The sequence below is a fragment of the Anas acuta genome, chromosome 22 (genome assembly GCF_963932015.1).
Source record: "Anas acuta chromosome 22, bAnaAcu1.1, whole genome shotgun sequence".
Taxonomy (NCBI): domain Eukaryota; kingdom Metazoa; phylum Chordata; class Aves; order Anseriformes; family Anatidae; genus Anas; species Anas acuta.
The window spans coordinates 5,454,538-5,477,895 of record NC_089000.1 but is presented as its reverse complement, the minus strand read 5'-3'; the positions used below and the strand labels follow the sequence as shown (position 1 = coordinate 5,477,895).

At 61.6% G+C, this 23,358-nt stretch overlaps 1 protein-coding gene across 5 annotated transcripts in view; it reads left to right on the top strand.

Moving 5' to 3' along the window:
• AGRN (agrin) overlaps nucleotides 1-23,358 on the top strand; it is a 73,940-nt gene that overhangs the window by 12,737 nt on the left and 37,845 nt on the right. For 2 of the 5 annotated variants that reach the window (XM_068658273.1, XM_068658274.1), the window contains exon 3: nucleotides 16,437-16,457. The exons of 2 other annotated variants lie outside the window; for them this stretch is intronic. In XM_068658273.1, coding sequence (XP_068514374.1) covers nucleotides 16,437-16,457 — 21 coding nt within the window. Of the gene's footprint in view, nucleotides 1-16,436; nucleotides 16,458-20,825; nucleotides 22,507-23,358 lie in introns of those variants that run through there. One more of the 5 variants, XM_068658276.1, reaches the window with a different exon arrangement.

The following is a 23,358-nucleotide window of genomic DNA, read 5'->3' as shown; positions in this document are numbered from 1 at the left end:
AGGCTCCGTGGGGGCTTCCTCGGTTCCCAAAGTGCCCCCCCGGAGCCGTGCCGGGGCTCTGCCCCTCGGCCAGGGGCTGTGTGCGTGTCGGAGCCGCCCGCCGTGCACCCCTGCGCCCGCCCGGGCTTGCTGCTCGCTAATCCTCCCCCCGCGCTGTGCCTTTGGCTCTGTTTTGTCTTCTCCAGCACTCCCCACAGGTCCCACATTCCTTTGGGGTGACTTCCAGGAGCTGGGGAGCCCTTTGATATAGGAGGAGGGTGCTGGGGAGGGGGCTCCTCTCCCCTTGGGGAGCGGGGGGCTGCGCCCTGCGAGGGGCTCGAGCGGCTCCTTCCCCGTTTTCTGGGGGAAACCTGCTCCTGTCCCACACTCCCAGCTCCTTGGGGTCATTTTTTGTGATTGGCGAAGGGAACGGGACCCCGGCGCGTTCAGTAATTGCCCCCTGATTTGGCTGATTTCAGGTTGGATCCAGGGGGTTTGGGGAGCGTGGATGTGCTTCGGGTTCCCTCCTGCAGCCCGTCCCCGACCCCAGAGCGTGCTGAGGGTGTGTGTGTGGTGCCGGGGGTGGGCTGCCAAGCGTTTTCCTGGCCTGCAAGCCCTGGGCTGCTCCTTTCCCAGCCCTACGAAATGCTGGCAGCCCAGCCGGCTGCGGGGGCAGGCGAAGAAAAGACGCGGTGGGATCGGGCTCCGTCGCCTCCTTCCCAAAAAGAGCAGGGCTGGAGCCAGTTTGCGCCTATTGCAGCGTAAATCCTACAGCTGCGCCTCATCCCTTCCTACAAAAGCGAGGTGCTGGAGCTCCCCTTAAATCCTGCTCCCCTTAATTCCTGCTCCCCTTAAATCCTGCTCCACTTCTCCGTGGCGAGCGCCTACGGGAGGTGTGAGTGGCACCACCAGGGAGCATAACGCATTGGGATGGATCCATACTGGTGGTTATGGTTGTGCTGGTGGAAAGAAAAAGGGGGCTGTGGGCTGGCAGGGGTCCCCATGAAACCCCCAGGCAGCAGGGGGGTGATGTGGGATGGAGCAGGGCGCCGCTCCTCGCCAGCTCCCACCCGGCTGCCAAGCTCTGATTGTCTTGGCTCTGGCACGGCTCTCCCCAGCCAAAAAGCACCGCATCTCGCTGGGTTTCTGGGAAAAAAAACAATGCTCTGGGATCCTCGAGTCAGCTCAGGCCTTCAAGCGCTTCCGTGAAGGGAAGGAGGAGTTGGTGGGAGAAGGAAGCGGCGGTCCCAAAGCGGCGGTGGGGTGGTGTAGGAGAGGGTGGGACGGCTCCGTCCCAGGGCCCTTCCCCTGCACCTTCCTGCTCAATAAACCCTAATCCGCTCCCGTGCTGCTGGGCGGGCAGCCAGGGCTGGCATTCCTCTCATAGCTCAGCCAGGTACGGCGTGGGTAAGCCCCTCCGGGGCGCGATGTGCTGCACGGGGAGGGTTTGGGGTCACCGCGGTGCTGGTGGCAGTGCCCGGGTGCTGCCCACCCTGATCTGGCTCCCCACAAAGCGAGGGGTCCCCTCGGTGGCTGTTCTAGAAGGGGAAGGTGCAGCTGGGGTCAGGATGCTCGTGTGGGGCTGGTGCCTGGCATGGTGCAGGTGGGGTCGCTTTGGGGCGCATGAGGTCTCCAGGATCCCAAAAGGAGCTTTGTTTTTCCACGCAGCGGTGGTGGGAGGCATCTGGGAGAGACACGGAGATCCTAAAGGAGGTTTCTGTGCCGCAGGTTCAGGTTGGATGAGTTCTCACCCCGAGCAAATGGTTGCAGGAGAATTTGGGGACCAATTTGTGGGCTCTGGGCTTGGCCAGGGGCTGTGGCTCCGTTCTGGGGAGCCAGCCTTAGGGAAAACGGGGTCTGGCTCTGCTTGATGAGCCCGGATCCCGCACGCAGCCGGCTCCCCGGGCTGCCCGTTGGAGGCAGCGCTGAAATCCCTGAGCAAATTGTTCCGACTGATGCTGTTTATCTAAGAGATAAAGCAGGATCAGCGCCTGGCAGGGCCGTGGGGGAGCTCGGCGGCGGGGATCTGCGCGAGCCCCATCGGGGTGAGCATCTCCCCTGCTTCCCGGCCCCGTTCCCTTCCAGTAAAAACCAGTCCTGGCCGGGAGAGGGGCATGGAGCGAGGCTGGGGCTGGCTCCTGGGGCTTTTTTCTGCCCCTGCTGCGCTCCGGGAGCAGCCAGCTCCGTTGTGGGGTGGTTGAATGGGAGCAGCTCCCTGCCCCGGGTGCTTCCCACCAGCCCCCTGCTGCATTCCTGGGCTGTGAGGCTGCCAGCACACGAGGCACGGGGACACTTGGGGACACTTGGGGACGCTGGGGTGGCCCCGCCGGGGCTGACACCTCCTCTCCATAGGTTGCGTTGGTCAGCGGGGCGTGTTCCTGTGGCCTTTGGGTAAGTCCCCGGCCCTGGTGCCAAATTCCTGCGGCCCCAGAAGCTTGGGAAGGGGGAGGGAAATCTCAGCTCGCTCCGGGGATGGCTTTAGAGCTGCAGAGCTCCCCGTGCCACCGGGATGCCCTGGTGCGCCCCGTCAGCCTGCTGCGTGCTGGGGCGCTGGCTTTGCGCAGGGCGGGCACGTGGCTCCCCCAGCACAAGGCTGGGCAGGTCGCTGGGCTGCAGAAACATGCCTAATAACTGCTTTTTCTTTTTTTTTTTATTCCCTCTTTCTTTTTGGGAGCAGAAGGGGCAGTTAGACCCTTCCCCTAAAGCACCCGGGGGAGACGAGGAGGTGGAGAGGGGCTTTGTAGGCACAGGGGGTGATGGGGAAGTCCATCCATGGTGGTTCCTGTTCTCTCCTCCCTGCAGCTTTCCCTGCTGCACTGTGCCAGCCCCGCGGGCACCTGCTTTTTCCTTTGAATTTACCCCAAAACGTGGGCTCGACCTCAAGCAACCGGCGGGTTGCAGCTCTCCTTTTTGGCCAAGACAGCAGCCACCAGCGCCTGGGCAGCCAAAGCCCTAGGTGCCAGGTGAACCTCCTGGAGGTTTGCCCTCTGCCCTTTACATCCTGCAGGAAAAGAGGAGAAACCCTGCTGGGGACGGGGCCTCCTGGTGGCCTGGGAGCAGGGGAGGAGAAAGCTGCGGGGGGCTGAGCGGCACAGCTTGCCTCACCTCCGGAAAAACCTCTCTTATCTACACAGCCAGGGCTATCTGGCAGCGTGTGGGTGAGTTTCCCTGGGCGGGGGCAGCGGGTGGTGCTCCATCCTCCATCCTCGTGGCTTGTGCTCCATCCTCGGCGCACGTTTCCCTGCCCTGCTCCGTGCCGAGTCCCCTGTGAGCGCGCATCCCAGCTCCTGGTGCCCAAAGCGGGGTGTTAATCGCTGGCAGACCCCCACCTGGGGGCAAGAGGAGAGGCTGGGTGAAGCTCTTTCCCCCCCCCTTTGCACTGCTAGGACTATTTTTTGGCAGAAGGGGGAAACCTTTCCACTTGTCAGTGCCCCAGCAGCAGCCGCCGGGCCCCTTAAACGCGCAGCGGAGGCGCAGCAGCCTCCTGCCCCGCGCTGCTCCCCGACGAGGATCTTTGCGCTCCCCTTTGCAACCTGCCGTGGCATGCACAGCCCTGGTCAGGTGGATGGCGTGTGGCAGAGAGCTCTGCCAGCCTGGAATGCCAGCTATGCGCCCCCGAGACGCAGGCGCCTGCGTGCAAAGGTGCCGGCGGCTTCCCCGCAGCGCTGGCACCGCGCCGGGAAGCTTCGGACACCGCCGGAGCTTGTCGGAGGGTGTGGAAGGGGAGGGCTCCGGAGCAAGAACCCCTGGTAGGGCGTGGGGAAGGCTGGTGCGAGGGCTGGGGCTGGTGGTTAGGGCGGGAGGCTGCTGGAGAGCAGCTGGCATCCCTGCCTGGCTTCTTGTGGGGACTTGTGCAGGGAGCCTGGGCTGGGTGAAGCCTCCCCGGGAGGCTGCGGCGGTGCTGGGGTTTGCAGAGGGTTTGCCAGCGAGGGAAAAGCAGCGATGCCTGAGTGGGATTGGGATGCAGTGGGATGCTCGGTGCTGGGGAGAGTGGGGTTCTGCCATCCCCATGCCCCTGGCTTGGTAGCTTGTGCCTGGAGAGCCCAAGTGTGGTGTCCCGTGCGCGCACGCTCCCCGCAGCGTCCCCGTTCCCTCGCCCTGCAGCTCGTTATGAATATAAAAAGGTTTTAATCTCTTTAGGGGGAGAACTGTGGGTTATTTTCTGATGGCACCAGGCGCAGCACTGCGCTGTTCTCTGCAGGAACTTTCATCTGGGGATGAAACTCCCAATCTTTATATATATAAAAAAAAAATGGGGCAATTTTTCCATCTGGGGCAATGTGCCCGCTCCGGAGCAGCAGGTTCCTGGCTCCTGGGGGGTACCAGGGCTGTGGTGGGCAGGATGAAGCGAATTCCTGCGACGTGATCACAGGCAGAGCAGTTATTCTTAGAGGGCTGGGCCAATCCTGTGATGTTATCGGGGCTCCTGCAGCCCTATTGCCAGGGTTCATCAGCATCCCGCAGGGACGGGGGCGCATATTTAGCTCTCGAGCAAGCCCCCATGGTGGAAATAGGATGGCTGGAGCTGCTCTCCTTGGAGGAGGTTTTTGGAGGATGCCCTGGAGGCACTTCCTATGGAAACCAGGTCTCTGCATCGCTTGGCCAGCTCTGCTCCCAGCCCTGGCTCACCCCTCGGACCAAGCCCTTGAGGTTTGGCAGTCCAGGAGCTCAGGAGGCCGGGGCACGAGCCCTGCTGCTTCTGGCAAAAAGAGGCTTTTGTCCTTCTGTAACGCTCGAGGGAACTGTGGCCAAATCCCCTGGCCACCTCGTGTGGCCAACCAAAAAGCCAGGGGACAGCAGGGGAACCTTGGAGAGGTTTGGGTGTCCGTGGTGCTGGCGGCGATGTGCCGCGCCACCCGCTCCCTCCTGCGTCTTGCTAAGCTGCCGTGCTCACCTGGCACCGACTCTCCCTTCCAGAACCCACATGAGCGATGGACAGGGACTGGTTTTCAGACCCAATTTTTCCAGCTGCTCACTGGTTCCCGATGCCTGTTGACCGTGCGAGCGAGCAGCTGGCTGATATCCAGCTGTGGACACCTGGAAAGGGCCCCGGCTGCCTGGGCAGGCTGAGATAAGGCTGTGGGGAAGCTGCCTTGCCCAGAAGCTGGGCGTGCTGGTAGGGAACAGCTTTATCAGGATGCTCTAAAGCAGGTTTTGGGCAGCCTGTACCACCCAGCCTGCGCAGGGCAGCGTGTGCTGGGCGTGGAGAGCATCTGCCACGGGTTGTTCCACCGAGCACGTGCAGCTTGTTCCAGGGAAATGAAATTTCCCCGCTGGATCTGCCGGATGTGTCCCGTTGTGCAGCGTGTTTGTTGTCTTTTCCTTTATCTCCTGGAGCCCTCCCGTGTTTGGGAGCCGCTGGGTGGAAGATCAAAGGCTGGGTGTTCCCACCCCCCTTACCCGGGGAAGTACGCGGAGAGCCAGCGCCCGCTGTCTGTGTGCTGCAGGAGGACCCCCGCGTGCCAAATCCCTCCTCCCGTGCCTCCTGAGATGCCTCCTGGCAAAAACCCTCAGGGGTTTGATGGTCCTGGGTTGTTCCCTACAGCTTCCCCATCTCTGGAGAGAAACCAGGGCTCGGTTTTGGTGGAGCTGCTCGGAGCCAGGGGCAGGTGGAAGCTGCGCTCCTGCTCCAAGCGGCATCCTCCTGCCTGTCCCTGCTCGCTGGCCACCCTGAGAGCTGGGAGCTGGGAAGCCTGAATATTTCCTGGCGAGGAAGGGCGCTGCGAAGGTCGGTGCTGTGAGATCCAGCTGCGAGGCCACGCCAGGCTGCCTGGGATGGACACAGCTTGCTTTCCTCAAGTGCATCCCTTCAGCCTGGAAGCCGGCCGCCAGGACGCTTGCGCCCTGAGGTTTTGCTTTTCAGATTAACTCAATTTTTATTTTGTTTTTCCCTTCCTCAAGCACACTGAATTCCCATTCCTGGGGGAAAGGAGCTGCCTTCCCCACCTCATCCCTCCCTGCTGCCTCCTGCCACGGGTCCCAGTCTCTTTTTGCAGGGCGTTTGGCCCCTCGGCAGGCTCGGATCTCCGGTGCTTGCTCGTGCTGCTGCACCCCGCTGGGAAATACCCAAAGAGATGGGGTCGGGCAGGGTGAGACCCTTCCCTTCCAGGCAGAAGCGATGCTGGGTAGGGTTAGGAACAGCTCAGATGTGCCAGCAGACGCAGCTTTTACCTGGCAAAGGAGCCTGGCTGGGATTGCTCACACCAGCGAAGGATAAAGGCTTTCCTTGGGAGGTCTGGCGAGGCTCAGGGCAGCTGCCCCGGCGCTGTGACGTGGTGCAGAGCTTGCTTTGCTCCCCCTGAAAGCCTGCCTTGGTCCCGAGCTGCCTGCCCGCACCAGCTGATGTGCTTCATGCTCTTCTGGCTCCTGAGAAACCTCGCCTGCTGAGCGCAGGGCTGCTGGCTGGGACCCAGTTCCCAAGCCCAGGAACGGGGAGGGGATCTGAAGCAACCCGGGCTGGAATTGTTTTCCTAGACTGATAATTTCTCCCAGACAGCCCCAGGAGGCTCCTGGCCAGCTGGACTTGCACTTTCTTTGCCCGAGGGAGTCTATCCTGAACTCCAACAGGGCCTGGTGGAAGGGCAGCCGGGCTCCCCGTGGGGCTGCGGGCGATGCTTTTGGTGCCATCCCCCGGTTCTGTGCGTGCTGGGGCAGGGCTGGAGGCAGAATCTGCCCGTGCCGAGGTGATGGATGGTGTTAGGAACCCTAAAAGGTGTCAGCATCACCCATCCCATCACCATCCCCTCGCCAGGGCTGGGCACCACCTCTGGCCGTTCGCACCTTGCTGCTCGCGCGCCTTGCGCATTTTGCTCTCGGTTCATTAGCAAAGCCTCGTTAGGAGTGTGACGAACTCTCCCCCCCTGACCCGGATGTTTGACATCCCAGCAGAAGCGTGGGAACCCTTGGAAAAATCCCCAGAAATCCTCAGCTTTGTGCTGGCAGATGAAGGGAAGCAGCAGCGTGGGCTGCAGCCTCCACCCCGTGACCCCGAGCAGCGAGCGCAGCCCCTGGGGACCCTGCGTCCACCCGAAAAGGAGCAGATCCAGCAGCTCCTGCTTCCCCAGCGGGGTCTGGTGCCTCTTCACACATATCCCAGGCGCCTTTTGCCCTGCTTTCCCCGGGGGCTTTTCCCTCCAGCAGCCGTGGTCGCCGGGGACCTGCCCTGTGATGCCCTCGCTGCCACGCTCCTCCCCAGGGCCAACCCGGCCCCGATATTTCTATGGGAGCGGGGTTGAAAGGAGCTGGCACCCGCTCGAAGCCTGCCCGAGATGAAAGGCTTTCCCTTGGCAGGAAATCTCGCCCGGCTTAACATTTTAACACGGCGCATTTCGGCTGGGGAGCGGGGCTGGAGGCTGGCTGCCGTGCCGCCGAGCGCTTCGAGGGCTCGTGGGCGTCGCGCTGGATGCCGCTCGCCTTCGGGGTGGGAATGGATTTGCTCCGCGTTGTGGGGTTTGGGTCGGAGGGACAGGCTTAGGATTCGACTCCTGAGTGCCCTGCGGGGGTTTGGGGTTGGCTTCAGGTCGGTGCCAGCTCTGCAGCCCCAGCTAACGGCAGCCCTGCTCAGACAGATGGTGGGACCGCGCTCCGGGGGTGTCCAAATAAATTATTCCAGGAATAATTGTTTGCAGGCTGAACACTGCCTACGTGGGAATCCACACTTGAAACCCTCTGCAAGTTCGCTCAGGCAGAGCGTGGGACATCGGGCAGCAAAGCAGGGATGTGCACGGGGGGCTGCCTCCCCCAGCCAGGGGCCGGCGGGGCGGCTGAAAAAGAGAAGAGGCTGGAGAAGGGGGAGAAACGAGGGAATTACCTGGTGCTGAGCAAGCCGTGGAGTCCTGCCAGCCCGCTGGGCAGCATCCTCCAGCTCCCAAAAGCTGCTCCAGGGAGGCAGGAGCCCCACTTTGTGATGCTTTGGGGCGCCAGCTCGCTGCTCCTGGTGCGCCCTGTGCAGACCCCGGCTCCGGAGCCCCTCGGGGACGCGGCGGTGGCTCCGTGCCCTGCCCTGGCGGGGCGGCACGGGGGCACATTCCTCTGCCCTGACTTCAAAGCTTGTTGCTGCGTATACAGAGCCAGCCGCCTTGGCAACCCTGGCGGGCTGGAGCAGTGGCAGCAGCTGCCTTGCTCCCCGGCTCTGCCGGGCTCTCGCTGCCCTTTGGGCCGGGAGAAGTGCCCGTGTCCTCCACGGAGAGGAACCAGGGTACGTGCTGGGGGCACGGGCTCCTCTTTCTGCTCGCCTGCTGCTCCCAAACCCCTTCATTTCTGCTTGTGCCTCAAATCTGTGCCGTGCCCTGCTCTGAATTTTGGTGCCCGGCCATCCCCGCGGTGAGACATCTCGGAGCATCCTCAGAGCAGCCCCTCTGGTTCCTCGCTGTGTTTTCTGCCCTGGTTTAAGCCAAGCAGTCTCTGGGGAGCATGAGAGGGAGGGCTGGGACACCCTGAGCGCTGCTGGAGCTTTTGGGGCTTTTCCAGCCCTGGCTGCTCGCCCAGCTCTGTCTGAGCCATCCAGGTGACTTCAGCTGCACGGCCCCGTCCCCACGCTGGGCGCATTGCTGCAGCCCAATTAGGAGATTAAAGCATGCCATTAGGAAATGAGGCTGCTGCGGCATGGGCCAGGGCTGATTGCTGGCTTCCAGCTCCTCCAGCTGGTTGTGGGGCTGATCCACCCTCGGATCCCCCGAGCTTTGTGCACCCAATCCCAGTTGCCATAATTGCGCTTCCCCCTTTGGCGAATTTTGGGGCACATCGCTGAGGGCAGAGGAGAGGAGGGACCCGGCCGTGCCGAGCAGAACAGAGGTTGTGGGGAGGTTTGTGGGGGAAAAAGGAGGCTGGGACAGCAGGCGAGAGCCTTTGGAGGTCCTGCTGGCCTTTGCCATATGAGCTGGATGTCTGGCATGAGCCAGATGGACCTGGGAAAGGCAGGGCAGGGGCAGGGGAGGCTGCCTGTCTGCTCGCTGGTTCCTCCTGCCTGCCAAGTCCCCGTGTCAGGCCCTGCCTGCTGAGCTGCAGGGTGCCTGGCTCCAGCACGGAGCTCCGGGGCTTGTGGAAATGTGAGAGGGGAGCCAGCAGTTCGGAGAAGTTGGAGGAGGAGGAGGATGGTGAGCACCTCCTCGCCCTGTGCGCCCTCTTGGTGCCGTGTCCTGCGCCCTTGGCGATGCTCCTCCATCCTGGGGAGCCCCAGATAAATTTAATTAGGATGCTTCTTGGGCAGATGGGTCCTTTTCCCTTGAGGTGTGTGACCCTTTTCCACGCTGCAGGGCCATCACGCCTCCTCCTGCCACCACATCCGTTATTTCCATGGGTTTTCTGGGCATCCCTTTCCTGGTCTGCTTGGGCATCTCCCCTCGGCGGGGAAAGGCAGGTGCTCAGACCCTTGCCAGCAGCCTGGCAAGGAGCAGGATCAGCCCAGCAATGGGTTTGGCTGCTGGGAGCTTTGGGGTTGAGGAAGGAGCCAGAACCAACCCTCGTCCCCAGGGAGGAGCGCAGCAGCCCGGCTCCTTGTGGCGATCCTACAGGGCGCTTTGCTGCGGTCTCACCAACTGCTTTTGCTCTTTTTTCTCTTGCATGTGCTGTCCTCTCCCTCTGCGGCTTCTGGATTATTCATTACTAGGTAAGAGCAGCGTTTCTCTCCCTTCTTGAGCCGTGGGGTTGGGCAGGGGGGGAGCCGGGACACACAAGGATGCTTTGTGTGACGGGAACGTGCGCTCCCAGCATGGGCGCGTGGGAGGTTTGTTCCTCGGAGCAGCCTGTTCTGGGCAGCAGCTAGCCCAGCGGTGGGCGTTTTGCCCCAAGGGTTTTCCTGGCGTGGAAAGCTCTCCTGTGCAGGTGGCGGGCTGAGCAGCACGGGGAGGGTTTGTCCCCTGCCCCTAAAAAAACAAAACAAAACAAAACAAAAACCCGTTATCCATTTTTTTCTTGTTGTTGGAGGAGTGTGAATGGGAAGTTTTGGGGTTTGTGGAGGTGGGGGGAGGTCGTCCATCAGTTCCAGTTGCACCAGTCGGTGGCGATGCTTTCCATCCCTGTAGGGTGACAGGGCTGGCTCCTCCTGCTGCTCCCACGTTCCCACTGCATGGCTGGGACCCACACCCGTGTGGATGCGCCGAACCTTTCCTCTCCGTTCACCTTAATAGGAGAGATAAAACTGGAAATTTTATTTTTTATAGCTGTTTATATATGGTGGCCTTCCCAAAAATGCTGCAGGACCCCAGAAGAAGGCCCCAGCTGGTCCTCGTGGCCCTCCCACAGGCAGAAACGATGCGGAGCCCCCTGGGCTTGGCAGAGGAGAGGAGCTGCTGGGGGCACTGGGGCCGTGAGCTGGGAGCGGGGATGGGTGCCAAGGGGAGGATGGGGGCGGCTCAGGCCTGGAGGAAAGCACGAGGTTAATGGCCAGTTCCCTCCCAGAAGCCAAATCCACATGGGTTTGGGGAAAAAAAAATAAAAATCAATAGGATTTACAGAGGCTGCTGAAAATCCTCAGGGTCAGGCGGTCAAGTGGGGGAAAATTGGGAGAGCGCCGGCGGTCGTAACCCCAAACTGGGAGCAGCGCCGGCAGAAAAGAGCAAAAAAAAATCCAGCAGAAGAAAAACCCTACAGGTGGAATATCCTCGGCATAAAGCCTCTTTATTTTGATTTTATCTCGTCTCTGCTGCTCTCCCCAGGTGTGGTTTAGGCTGTCTGCTGGCCTACCCAAGGGCCACCCCTGCTGGAGCGCAAGGCGTTCTCAGGAGGCACCTTTTTAAGAGCAAACGGCACTCTTGCCACTTAAAAAATACATTTTTCTGCAAGTGCTGCTCCTCGTCTCGGGCTCTGGGGTCGCTTTCTCCGCGCCTAACTCGACGTGACAGTCCCTGCTACGAAGGAGCTGGGCTGGGGTTAATGGTTCGAGCTGGTTTCGCTCTGCTCCTGTGGGGAGCTGGGCTGGGAGCGGAAAAATCGAGCCCAAAGCAGCTGGAGCAGAGAGGGTTAATGCAGGATTTGTGCCCGAATCGGGAGGGAGCAGCGAAGGATGTTATTTGGGGGTCTCTATTAAACGATTAGGAGTGAGTTTTTCTTCAGCCAGGGAGAACAGAGTTAACTGCTGTGAATGGAGGCAGCTGCCTCTGCTGTCTGCCCTACGCGGGGCTCTGGCAATGACAATTCTCCGAAGGGAAAGGGAATGAATTTTAATGAAATCTTGAAAGACTTTAAATTTTCATGTTAACTTCAATTATTCAGGACAGCCGAAAAGCAACTTTAAAGCTTCAGGAAGAGAGGAAAAAAAAAATAAAAAAGGCGAGGGGGGGGGTTGGAAATAAGAGGGCAGTTTGATATATATTTTTTCAGATTAATTGATTTGCGTTTTGTTCCACCGCGGTGAGCCACGGATGTTTTAAAGCTGCTGGTGTCACTTATTGCACCTGACAGCAGTGCAGGGGAGGAGGATGAATCCTGTACTGCCTAGGGCTTGGTGGAGCCATAAACCCCCCCCGTGGGGCACGGTGCTGGGCTGCCGGGGCCGTGGTGGGCATCGCACCCACTGGGGAGCTTGCGGGGTGGAGGGCTGTGATGCTCTGTGCCATGGGGGGGCTTTTTCCACCCTATCCAGCCAAAATCCTGCTGCACGGATGGCCCCATGCAGCCATACAGATCCCAAAAGGGGGTCCCTGGCTCCCCGTCCCCAAAGGGGTCCCCGGTTCTCCATCCCCAAAGGGGGTCCCCGGCTCCCTAAACCCAAAGGGGGTCCCCAGTTCTCCATCCCCAAAGGGGTCCCCGGCTCCCCATCCCCAAAGGGGTCCTGGTGGTGCACATCACGCTTTGGTGGCATTGTGCTTTGGGTTCCCCGATGCCCAGAGCATCCTCGGTGCCCCGTGCGCTGCTCTCGTGGCGCAGGGGATGCGGAGCAGCTGTGCCCGCGGTGCCGCCGGCGCTTTGAACAAGCGGCTTTTTTTCTTTTCCATCTCCATCCTCACGCCTTTCTCCCTCGCTCCTCTCGCACGGCCCAGGGCGTCTGTCTGCGTTCCTGTTTCCGATCCCCAGCAGGCTGCTGCCTTGCCTCCCTCCGAGGGTGCCCCACTGGTGCGCAGGGGCTGCGCAGCACAAACGGGGCTTTTATTCCCCGCTGCTGAGAGCTGCCAGGCCTGGCTCCCTTCCCAGAAAGCAGCCCCGCTTCAGAACATAAGCAGCTATTGTCTTAGGCGATGCGAGCTCTGCTGGAGCCGGGAGGGGAGAGGGGCTAGGGCAGGCTGAGGGGGCTGCAGAAAGGAGCCCGAAGACGAAGGGAGATTTACAGCCTCCTCGCCGCGCTCGCCTCACCCGAAATCCGGGGTGCCCGCTGCTCCTTTGGTACTCAAATTCCCGAGGGATGTTTGCTTCTTTTTCTCTCCAGCAAAGAGCAGGTCCTTTGTCTTGCATGGGCTGGAAAAGGAGGAAGAGGAGTCCTGCAGCGAGGCGCTCCCGCTGAGCCTGCCCTGCTTGGGGCTGTAGGGTCAGGGTGCTGGGGTGCTGGGACGGGGCGGGTGCCCCCCATCCGTTCCCAAAACGCCTCGCTGCTGGTTTGTCGGATGCGTGGCATCCTCTGCGCAGCTTCGTGTCCTCGTGGCTTGTTCTCGATGGGATGCAGCTGGCGGGGTGGTTTTGTTGTGGGGTTAGAGAGGGAAGGGGCTGGGAGCAGGGCGCCTCGCCCCCTGGGTCTCCTGCCCCACCACGGGGTGCGAGGTCCCGATGGAGCTGCATTACCTCCTTTGCCTTTGTTTTGCTGCGTGTTCGGCCCTGCCAGCCAGGGAAAAATCACTCCAGGGGTAGATTTAGGCACGGGGATGCTTGGGTAAGGGATGAAGAAGGTCCTGGCCGGCTCCTCACCAGGAGGCTGCCGCGGGAACCCTCGGCTGTGCCGAGCAGGGGTTGGGATGCTCGGTTTTTTCAGCCTAATCCGCTGCAGCAGCGATCCTCTGCCGCCAGCCCGGCCTGAGTAAACTTTCCCTGGCTTCAATAAAAATGTTAGTGTAATCGAGGCTCTGCCCTCGTTTTTTTTTTTAATTCCTTTTCCTTTCCTCCCCCCACCAGCGCGTCCCAGTGCCCGGCGCGCGGCAGCTCCTTAAAAGTGTGTTTGGTGGCGGCACGGAGGGGAAACCTCAAATCCTCGCAAAGCAATTACTGCTAATGAGACACTTCCTACACAGCTGGTTTCAATTCTGGCTCTGTTTTGGGGACTGCTCTTCCAGCTCGGCAGCGGAGGAAGGTGGGAAAATCCCCGCCGCCTCCCCTCCCCGCAGCACCCTCCTCCCAAGGTGCCACTTGGGCACCTCGTTAGTCCCCATCCGAGGGGAGACAATTAACCGAGGCAATTAACACACCTCTCCAGGGAGGCTGAATCGCAGCAGCAGCAGCAGTTATTGGCTGCTGATCGCATGCCAATTGATTGATATGTTGGGTGTTTTTTCCCTTTTTTTTTGAGAGGGAGAGCGTCGTGTGTTTAATTAGTGTGTAATTTCCAAGAGCGAGGCCAGCTGGATGCCCCAGACTTAGGGAAATTTCTGCATTAACCAAAAAAAAAACCACCAAAGATAAATTTTATTTTATTTTTTGAGCACGAGCTTGCTTGGGTTTCATTCCTTTGTGTAGGGATTTGGTGTGCAACTGATGGAAACTGTCCTTGCTGTTCGCTCCACCGGTGGCACCTCTCCTGCCGTGTCCCTGCCCCGGGGCTGCTGCCGCCTCTCCGTGGGACCTGGGCACCAGGAGCTCCTCCAGAGCTCCCACGCCGGCCTTACAGGGATGGGGAAAACCCAAGTGAAAGGGCTTCATCTCCACTTACTGACCATTCAAATCGGGTCTTTGTTCGCATGCAGATTTGTGGGGATCCGGGGCCCCTCTGGCTGCTGGTTTTGGCAGCCAAGTGCCTTGTTATCTCGGCGCAGAGCGCGGCCTTGGAGCAGGATACAGAGGAACAGTAGGGAGGGTCAGGGAGAGAGGGATTTCAGGAAGTCTGTGTTGCTTTTATGCGCTGAACAGCGGGAAGGTGGCGTGGGAACCCTTGGCTGGTTTCCTTGGGAATGAGGCGGCGCGACGCGGGGCTCCCCGGCGGCCTTATCGGGGCGCAAAGCAAACATCACCGCCTCGCTTTCTTGGGATCTGCAGGTCCCTCCTGGCTGGGAGGATCCCTCCAGCCCCGCTCCCTGCCACCTGCAGGTGGTGGGACTGGGCTCTCCCCAGCGATATCCGTGCCCCCCTCGCCATTCCCTGGCACGCAGGGCGCTTAGGGTGAAGGAAGGGGCACCCAAAAACCCCTCTGCCGTGGGCAGAGCCCCGGGGTTGAGTCCTTATTCAACTTGGGGGTCCTTCTGCAGGGTCAGCTGCACTTCAGGTGTAGGGTTTTCCCCGAGGACATCCCCTTGGTGAGCCCGTGCTGGCACCCCCGAGCATCTCCCCGTGTGCTCAGCTGAAGGGCAGAGCAGTTTGGCTGCACGTGGGGGTGCGGCCGTGCCAAAACCCCGTGGCCAAACAGTTTGTAGGGGATGGAGGTGAAGGGCCAGCACGTGGAGGTCCTGTGTGGGGCCAGGGCAGGAGCTGGAGGTGAGCTGCTGAACCCCAAACCCTCGTTGGCTTTTGGTCCTGGGGCTCAAACGTTGTGTCTGCTCCTGGCTGGGTGCCTGGGGGGGGGGGACACCAGCACCACGCTGCCCTCGCCGAGCCTTTGGGGCCCATCCACGTGTTTGGGATGGGGAGGAAATGGTCTGGATGTGCCTCCCCGAACCGAGCTGGTATTTGGTAGCTCTGCCCGCCCTGCAGGAGCTGTGTAGGGTGGCGTGTCCTGGAGAGGTGCCTCTGCTTGGTGCCACGCTCCCCGAACGTGCCATTGCCCCTCGGTGGAGCTTTTCTGCAGGACTCGGCTGCGTGCCCCTGCTCCCAGCGCCTTTCTGGCTGGGAAAACCTTTCAGAGGCAAGTGCCTGACCTTGGCGCAGAGCCCTGCAGCCCTCCCATCCTTTTGGGGTCATTTAATATACAGTAAAATCAGGTCCCTGTCCCCTTCCCGATGCCAGCTGCTGCTTTGCGGAGCCGCAGCTCTGGAGCATCCCTCGCGCCTCCAGTCCCGGTGCTGCAAAGCTTCCCTGCTCAACAGAAGAGATTCCCCAGGATGTGCAGCACTTTTCCCTGCGGTGGCTGCACATCTTCCACACCGGGCATCCCTCTCCTGCCCCATGGCAAGGGCCAGAGCTCAGGCTGGAGCCCCTAAAACGCAGCAGGCAGCCAGCTCTGCAGCATCCCCCGCCAGGCGCAGCCCGTCCCCATCCACACCAGAGCTGGCCGTGGGGCCTCGGCTCTCATTTCTGCCTTTTTTTTTTAAATAATAAATGAAAATCCCAAAATAACCGCGCTGCACTGGGATATTTTTAAGCTTTTTTTTTTTTCCCTCTTCCTTTCTTCCCCGCATCTCCCAGCGGCTGGGAGCCGAGCGGGCTCCCCGTTGCCAGCGGAGAAGGCTGCACGTCACTTCCTTGGCACGGGGCCGTCCCCAGCCCTCAATGCTCACTTTGTTTTCCCCTCCAGCGCCTCGGCGAGCCGTCAGGGCTCCTCGCAGGGTCACGTTACCCCTGTCCCACAACCCATTGTGGGAGCTGCTGCTGCCGGCGGAGCTTTGGGGAGGGCTCCGCGCCCCTCGGGTCGGGTATCATGCGGTGGGCGAGGCTCTGCTCCAGCCCCATCCTCACTATTATTTGCTCTGTGCCCCAATATTTTCATTTTTTCCTCCTCTTGGGGATGCCACCTCCATCCCCTGCATCCCAGCTGTGCTCCCTCTGGGGCTCTGCATCCTTATCCAGCAGGCGGTGAGAGCCTGGGCTGAGCAAAGCGCCACGACCTCCAGACCTTGCCCTGCTCTAATCCTTGTGGGTCCCTTCCAGTTTGGGATATTCTCTGATTTGTTTTTTTTCCACCATGTTTGGGACCTTGTTTTGTCTTGTGCTCTGGTTTCCTGGCCTTCAACGAGCAGCTCAGGCTCAGGTGCGATGCGTTTGGGCATGAGGCATGGAGCTGCTGAAGGATGAGCTCCTTCCAACCCCATGAGAAGCAGCTGAGCCTCGGTAGGGGCAGGCATGGGGCAGCTGGCGTGGCCGTGGCTCGCTCCAGGCTGAACATTTCCAAAGCAGGAGCCTGGTTTCGGAAAAATCTGATGCTGACAGCACGCACGGGTTGATGCTCGCTGGCTTTGGGGGCTCGCTACCTTCTGCAGGGCGTCCTCTAGCTGCCTTCGTAGCATTCCCCATGGATCAAGGGACAGAACAGAGGGGTTTTGGCCAGGGCAGAGGGTTTTCTTGTTGTTTGCATGTGGTCGGTGCTGGGGACGGGGACGCCCTGGCAGGGGTGTGCGGGTTGGAGCTGGAGAAGGGGACCCGGGGGGGCTGGAGAGCGTTGGGCGGCTGCCTGTTGTCCTGTTCTAACCGCTGTGTTCTCTCCTTTTTCTCCTCCCCTCTGCTTTCTAAAGAACATAGGAAGCTTCTCGCTGGTAAGTGGTGGTGTGTCACGTTAAAAAAAAAATAAAAAAAATCCCATTTATTTTTTTTTCCATCCACCATCAAACTCACCGGCTAGTGCCTCTCATGTTTCCATCCCCGCGGGATGTGCCGGAGCAATAGGAACCCTCCTGGGGAGAGGGTGGGCGCTCACCCCGGAGGGAGCTATTGCTTTTAGATCACAGTTTGAGGAGCTGAAGCCTTGCCCCCAAAACCTTCCTACCCCTTCCTACCCCCTTGCCCAGCCCGATGTTGTTCCCTGGGCTCCATTGGCTTGCCACTGACCTCGCCAAAAGCAAACGCTGCGTCCCCGGGGGGGCTGCGAAACTGTGATCTAAGCACGGCCACCTCTCACCTAGCGCTTCTCTCATGCCCTGCTCCATCTCTTCTCACCGTCACCACCTTCCCGGGTCGGTTGGGGGAAAGGAAAGCTGATCCTTTGGCTCCTGGTGCTTAACACAACCCGTGCCCCAGGCTGGGAGCGGGGCGCAGGGTGTGCGGCGTGGCTGCGTGCCGCTGCGTGGGTGCCTGCTCCCGGGGATCCCTGGGGGTGGGAACGCCGACCTCCTCGTGGCCTGGAGGCTGGTTGTGTTGTTGTGGGGCTGAGAGGGTGGGAGGAAGGCTCTGGGGACGTGGATGGGGCCAGCAGCCTGCTTGCTGCGTGCCCGAGCCTGCTGGGCGCACGGAGCCGCGGGGGGCATTGGGGTGGGACGTGGGGTGGCAGGGACGTGGGGTGGCAGGGATGTGAGCAGCTCAGCCTCGGTGGGGGCACCGAGGAAGGGTTTCAAGGTGTTTCTGCTCCTTTTTCTCCCCGTTCTCTGCCCCTGGTTACGTGTGATGTGTGGGCTGTGCCGCGCAGAGCCGGAGGTGTGCGTTCGGGGCTTGCTTGGCAACGTGCCCCTGTTGTAAAAGGCACCGAGGGGACAGAAAAAGTTTTCCTGCGCCTCTCTGGGTGCGGAGCGGTGAGGAGAGATGCTAACCAAGCCGACAGCATCCCCTGCTGGTTCTCGCAGCTGTGGGATGCTCGCAGCCACTGCACGCTGCTGCTCAGCCCCTATCGCTGCTCGTCCCATAGCTGGGACCCGCTCCTCACAGTGGGCTGGGTGCTACTCGCTGTTTGCAACCCGGTGTAAAGTTACTCAGAGCTCTATGTGTCTGACAGCACATGGGCTGGGTGCTGCTGGATTTTATCCCTGCGTAACAGAGGGGAAAAGGGTTCCTGGGGTCCCCCTTGGTGTGTGCCCACCACAAACCCAAGCCCCCAAGTGGGATTTGTGCTGCTCGGAGAATGAGGGGCTGCTCCTTTGGGGTGGTTTGGGGGCTCCCTGTGCCTTCCCAATCCACTCGGAGCCTCCTGAGGGCGTGTGTGAGCCAACACGCAGCTGGGCCTGCATCCCTCCTCCTTTAAAATCCAGCCAGCGCTGCTTTTTTGGGTGAAAAAAACCTTCCCAAAGCGTGCCCCCAGCCGAGGGATGTCCCCCGCCACCTGGAAGCACTCGGTGGCAGCTGGCGCCTCTGCGGGGAGGTGACCGGAGTGCCAGCGCCACCCGCTAATTTTAGCCCCCTGGCTGTTCACTGGAGCTTTCTTTCTCCATTTTTTATTTTATTTTATTATTTTTTTCCTGGTTATTTTCCCGTTTGCCCCACGTAGTGTCGCAGCCCGGAGGATTTCGGCTCACCCGGGTCCTTCCCAGCAGCCAGGCAGGGATCTCCCATGGTGGATGGAGCTGATGCTGTCCTGGGAAAGCAGCAGCAGCCTCCGGGTGCTGGGAATTTGGGGCAGAATGACGCTTCCCAAAGCATTTCAATGCTGTCTGCCCCCCAGCAAGTGCAGCAGGCTTCCTTTACACCCCACCTCGTGCTGCTGTGGGATCACCCCCTCCATCCTGCCCCCTTACCACGTATTAATTGGGGTGCAGCCAGCGTTCCCAGCTTGGCCAGGGCTCCTTTATTCCATCCACATCCCGAATTTAGCTGGTGAGGGCGGCAGGTGGCAGTGTGAGACTGCGAGAGGAGCTGCCTGCTGCTGGGCTGCTGGTGCCCGTGGTGCGCCAGGGGCTGGGTGCACCTCTTGGGGGGGGCTCCCAGGTCCATGTCCTTCATTAGGGTCAGGGCAGGCCCCTGTCCTCAATTAGGGTCAGGGGGCTGTAGCACCGAGCCCCATCTCCTCCCTCCCAGGACCATCCTGCTCTGCTCTGCACCACTTCAGGGCAGCACCGTGGGTGCTGGAGTCACCCTCGGGTTTCTGCGGGCACACCTCGTGTTAATTTGGTTTTTAATTGGTAAGCGAGGTCGCAGAGGCTCCATAAAACCCATTCCCTGCTGCATACTTGAGGAGAAATGGGCTCCCTGCTTTTTTTTTGGAGGGGGAGCACGGGTTAACGGAGGGGTGCGCACAGATGGATGCTCGGAGCGTGGCCGGCGGGGCTGTGACCCGCTCCCCCTCCACCCCTTCTCCCCTTGACAGGGTTTAAAAGCTCTTTATTTCCAAGCTCTGCTCAGCAGGAGCCGAGCCGGGTCCTGCCAAGTGTTAAATGAAATAATTAAAATCCCCACTTTCTCCCCCCTCCCTCTCCCGGCTCGCCGTAATGCCGGTAATTAGCTTGGAAAACTGCAGGAGGGGACGGGGAAGGGAGAGAAGCGAGCGCCTTCCGCGGGCTCCCTCCTCCTCCTCCTCCCCAGGAGGGAGAGCGAGATGGCCCTGGAGGCACTGGGTGCTGTCAGATAAATCCCAATTAGCTCCCTGCCTAACGGGATTAGCCAGAAGGGAGCCGGGTGGGGGCTCAGCCTGGCAGGAGCCGGGGGGCTTCGGCACGGGCTCCCTGCACCGGTGGGGAGGGACAGGCTGACAGCTGTCAGCCCGAGCCCCAAACAGTGCCAGGTTTGGGGTTTTTTGGGTCAGGAGCTGGCTTTTGGGATGGAGAAGCGTGGAGGAGAAGGGAATGAAATGGGGTCTGGTGGTGGTCTCTTCCCAAGGAACCGCAGGGTTGTGCCCCACCAGCTGCAGGTGGGCATCCCCTGGGTGCGCAGGGCAACCCGTGTGGACCAGTTCTGACACCCCCAGCCCTGTGCAGCCCCAAAATTGAGCTCAGAGCAGCAGGACCCTGCCCCCTCCCCAGCCCCACCTGCAGCATTTTGGCAGCAGCTGTGACATCCTCGCCGGGAAAGCCCAGAAATGACCCCATTAACAGCAGCAGCCTTTCCCGAGGCTGCTTGGTGACCCCGCGGAGCCCTTCGGGTGCCGAACGCTTTCAGTTAGAAAGCTGGGCGGGGGGGGGGGGGGACAGGGACGAGCTCCCAGCTGATGTTGTCTCCCCTTTGTCACCCTCTCAGCTGTTTTCGTGTCTGCTCCTTGTCTTGGCTGATCTGCTATGGGTAAAAACGCAGGGGGGATGCGAATGCGGGAGATTTGGGCACCTGTGCGCACGGGAAGGATGCTGAGAGCAGCTCAAGGTGCGGCGTGGTGACCTAGGAGAAAAGAGCCAGGGCGCTCTGCCCTTTTTTTTGGGAAGGGCTCAGCCCCTTGTGTGCTGCTCCAGAAATCCCAGGGGGGGGGGATTTCTCTGTAATATCCAGAGCTGCTGCGTTGCGTGGAGGAGCTCAGCCCCTTGGCTGAGGAGCACGGTCGTGGCGTTCCGGGTGCAACCTGGTGCTGCTGGGGGCTGTCCTGCCCTGCTTTTTTTTTTGGCTTTTACCCCATTGCTGGACTCCAGAAACTCATCTCTTGGCCGTGCCCCCTGGCTTCCAGCCCTGTTTCTGTCCTCGGCATCCCCTTGCTGGCCGCATCCTGCCCAGGGCAGGCGGTGACCGTGCGTCCCCGTCCCAGCACCTCCTTTTTCTCGTGCCCCCTCTCCTCCACCCCACCCAGCTGGTGAGCCCAGGGTGTGCCCCAGGTCCCAGCTCCTGAAGGATCCTTACAGCCTTGGTGCTGTTCCCAAAAAAACCCCCTGGGTGCTCACAGTGGGGCTGAGCCCCTGGGGGGGCAGCATTTTGGCCACGTGTGGTCCCCTTTATCCATCTCGGAGCATTCCAGCGCGGATAATTCCATCTTCACCTCTTAAAAACGCCGGATTTTTTTATTTATATTTTTTTCCCAATCCCCGTTTTTTATTCTCTGCTCCTTTGGCCACTTCGCCCAAGTCCCGCCACCGTCCTGGGGGTCGGGCGGAGAGCGGGGAGGGGGGCGCGGGGCAGAGGCGCTGCCGGGGGAGGCATAATGAGTTTTGACAGCGCAGTCCCCGCCTCTCCCAACATCTTTAGTTCACGAATGAAAAGGCGAAGGGGGTGGGGGGAAAGAGGCGGAGGAGGGGGATTTTTTTTTTTTATTTTTTAATTTTTTTTTTTCCTCCCCTTCCCGTGCTCTCCCTGGGGAGCAGGGCGAGGAAGACCCCGCTCCATCTCCTGGGGGGCGAGCAGCGGGATGCTCACAGGTGGCCGCGGAGCGGTGGCGGGGGGCGAGGACCCGAGCTGAGGTCCCCCCACGTCCTCCCCACCGCCTTTGTGCTCCTGCCCAGCGAGGAACCACGGGGGCAGAACGCTGCCCGCAGCCTTTGTTCGAGCCTCCTGCTCTCAACCGCGGGCACGGGCGAGGCGAGCAGCCCCGGCGTCCTTCCTCCTCGCCCTCCTCTTCTTCCTCATCCCCTCTTTGTCGGCAGCACAGCGCTGGGGAGTGACGGCTGCTCCTCTCCGGAGGGACTTGGGCTCGCAGGAGCGGAGCGAGGCGGAGAAACTTCAGGGCGTGGGGCAGGCGGGGACGCAGACTTGGCTTTTTTTTGGTGTTTTTTTTTTTTTTTTAATTCCCCTGGCTCTTTCATTGTCTGGCTCCGTGGATCGGGTCCCCGAGCTGTCACGGCGCACACCGGGCACAGGCGGCCGCTGCTCCCCCCGGCAGCGCTCGGTGCTCTCTTGATGCCCGGCTCGGTGAGGGACGGGGACCTCTCCGCCACAGACTGGCATGTCACAGCGGCGTGAGCAGGGGAGCTGGCTCGCCCCGGCCACCTGGGAGGTGACAGCAGGCAGCGTGCTCCTTGCCAGCGAGGTGACAGCCCCCGGAGGGGGACCAGCGAGGCGGTGGCCCCTTCCTGCTCACCGGAGGGCTGGGAGGGTGCCGGAGAGCTGGCGAGGCAGCGGGGGAGAGCTGAGCGCCGGCTGCTCCGTGAGAAAGCAGAGCCCAGTGGGGATGGATTCGCAGTCGCCGTGAGAGGAGCTGCAGCCTGCTGGGGTCCCCCCGAAACCCTCCCCGCAGGGTCGGGGATCGCGGGCGCGCCCACCCCGAGGAGCTGCAGTTGCAGGAGGCACCCGGATCGCGCCCGGAGGAGCGGCGGCGGCGTCCCCAGAGCAAGCCCGGAGGCTGAGCCTCCCGTGGGGAGGACACGGAGGCGGAGAGGGGGGTCCCGTGCTGGTCCCCCTCCTACTGCTCCTTTCCCAGCCCCGCTCACAGGCAGCGGTGCGCGGGGGTGCCGTGGGGTGCCCCCCCAGCTCCCTCGTGCCACCCCGTTCCCATCCCGGCAGCGCAAGTTGAGCTCTTGGCACTTCAGCTCGGCGCTGCTCAGCCTGCTGCTGCCCGTCGGCACCCGCGGATCGACGCCCCCCCGGCTGGAGGGGGGAGGATTGCTGAGCAGGGGGGCACAGGGCTCCCTCGGGAGCGCGCTCGGAGCCGGGATGGCCAACGTGGGGCCAAAAACCTGCTGCTGAAGGCGCCGCCGAGCCTCTTCGCCCTCCTGCTCCTGGAGGATGGGGACCTCTGGGGACGCCTGGGGCTTGCAGCTGGCAAAGAATCGGGGCCGGAGGGCGTCCGCGTGAGCCTGGTGGCTGCTCTGCCTTGGATGGGTCGCCGGCGGGTTGAGCTTTGGCCCGCGGCGTGACGGCCCAGCATGACGGCTTGCCAGTACCCCATGGCACCGGGGGCCTTGGAGCGGGACCGGCTGTACCAGCACAAGGTCTCCCTGGTGGTGCGCTACTTCATGATCCCCTGCAACATCTGCCTCATCCTCCTGGCCACCTCCACGCTGGGATTTGCCGTGCTGCTCTTCCTCAATAACTGTAGGTGTCCTGCGCCCCGGCCGCGAGGGAGGGCAGGGCGAAGGGAGGGCAGGAAGGAGCAGCAGGAGGTCGGGGCGAGACGGGGGGGGGCTTTTTTTTGCCCCGTGGTTAGGCTGTCGGTTCGCTCCCTGGCGTGGCCAAACGTGTCGTGCACACCCACGTGTTGCTGGCAGCTCCTGGTGCTGCGCCGTGGCCTCGTCCTGGCACGGGCGGGTGCTCGCCCTCGGCGCCTTCGACCTCCCCGGTGCTGGCAAGCCCCCAGCACCCAGCTGGGATCTTCCAGCTTTGGGGCACGCTGCCTCCCCGCCTGTGCGTGATGGAAAAGTGGCAAAATGGGTGGCTTGAAAAAGATCTGCCCGCAGCAGGGCGCAGGAGGTAAGGAGGGAAGCGGGTCGGTGAGGAGCCGCGCACCCTCTGCCACGACCTGGCGTTGGCACCGTGAGCGCAGCGCTTCCTCCGCGGCGTTTCGGCACGGGGTGGCAGGGTGTGTGGAGCCAGCTGCCCCCAAAATCCCCTCTGCTTTCCCAAAAGCAGAGGGCTGGGCTGCGCCACCTTGCTCCAGGCCCATCCAGGGGATGTCTCAGATGCTGCTGCTGCCCCTTTTTCCCCCCTCGCTGCTGTCCTTGCTCGACCCCGGCGCTGGACTGCGGGGTTTGTGCTGCAGCCCTGGCCAAATGGCACCGAGGAGGGCTGCTGCCAGGGCTCCTCCTCTGATGGCAGCGGCAGGGATGGGGCTCCCGGGGCTGCTCCTGCTGCTCCCTCCTCGCTGCAGGTGCTCCCTGCACGGGGAGGGCGTTGTGGGGATGAAACCCCAGCCCCAAACCCGCTGGAGAGCCGTGAATCGAGGCTGGG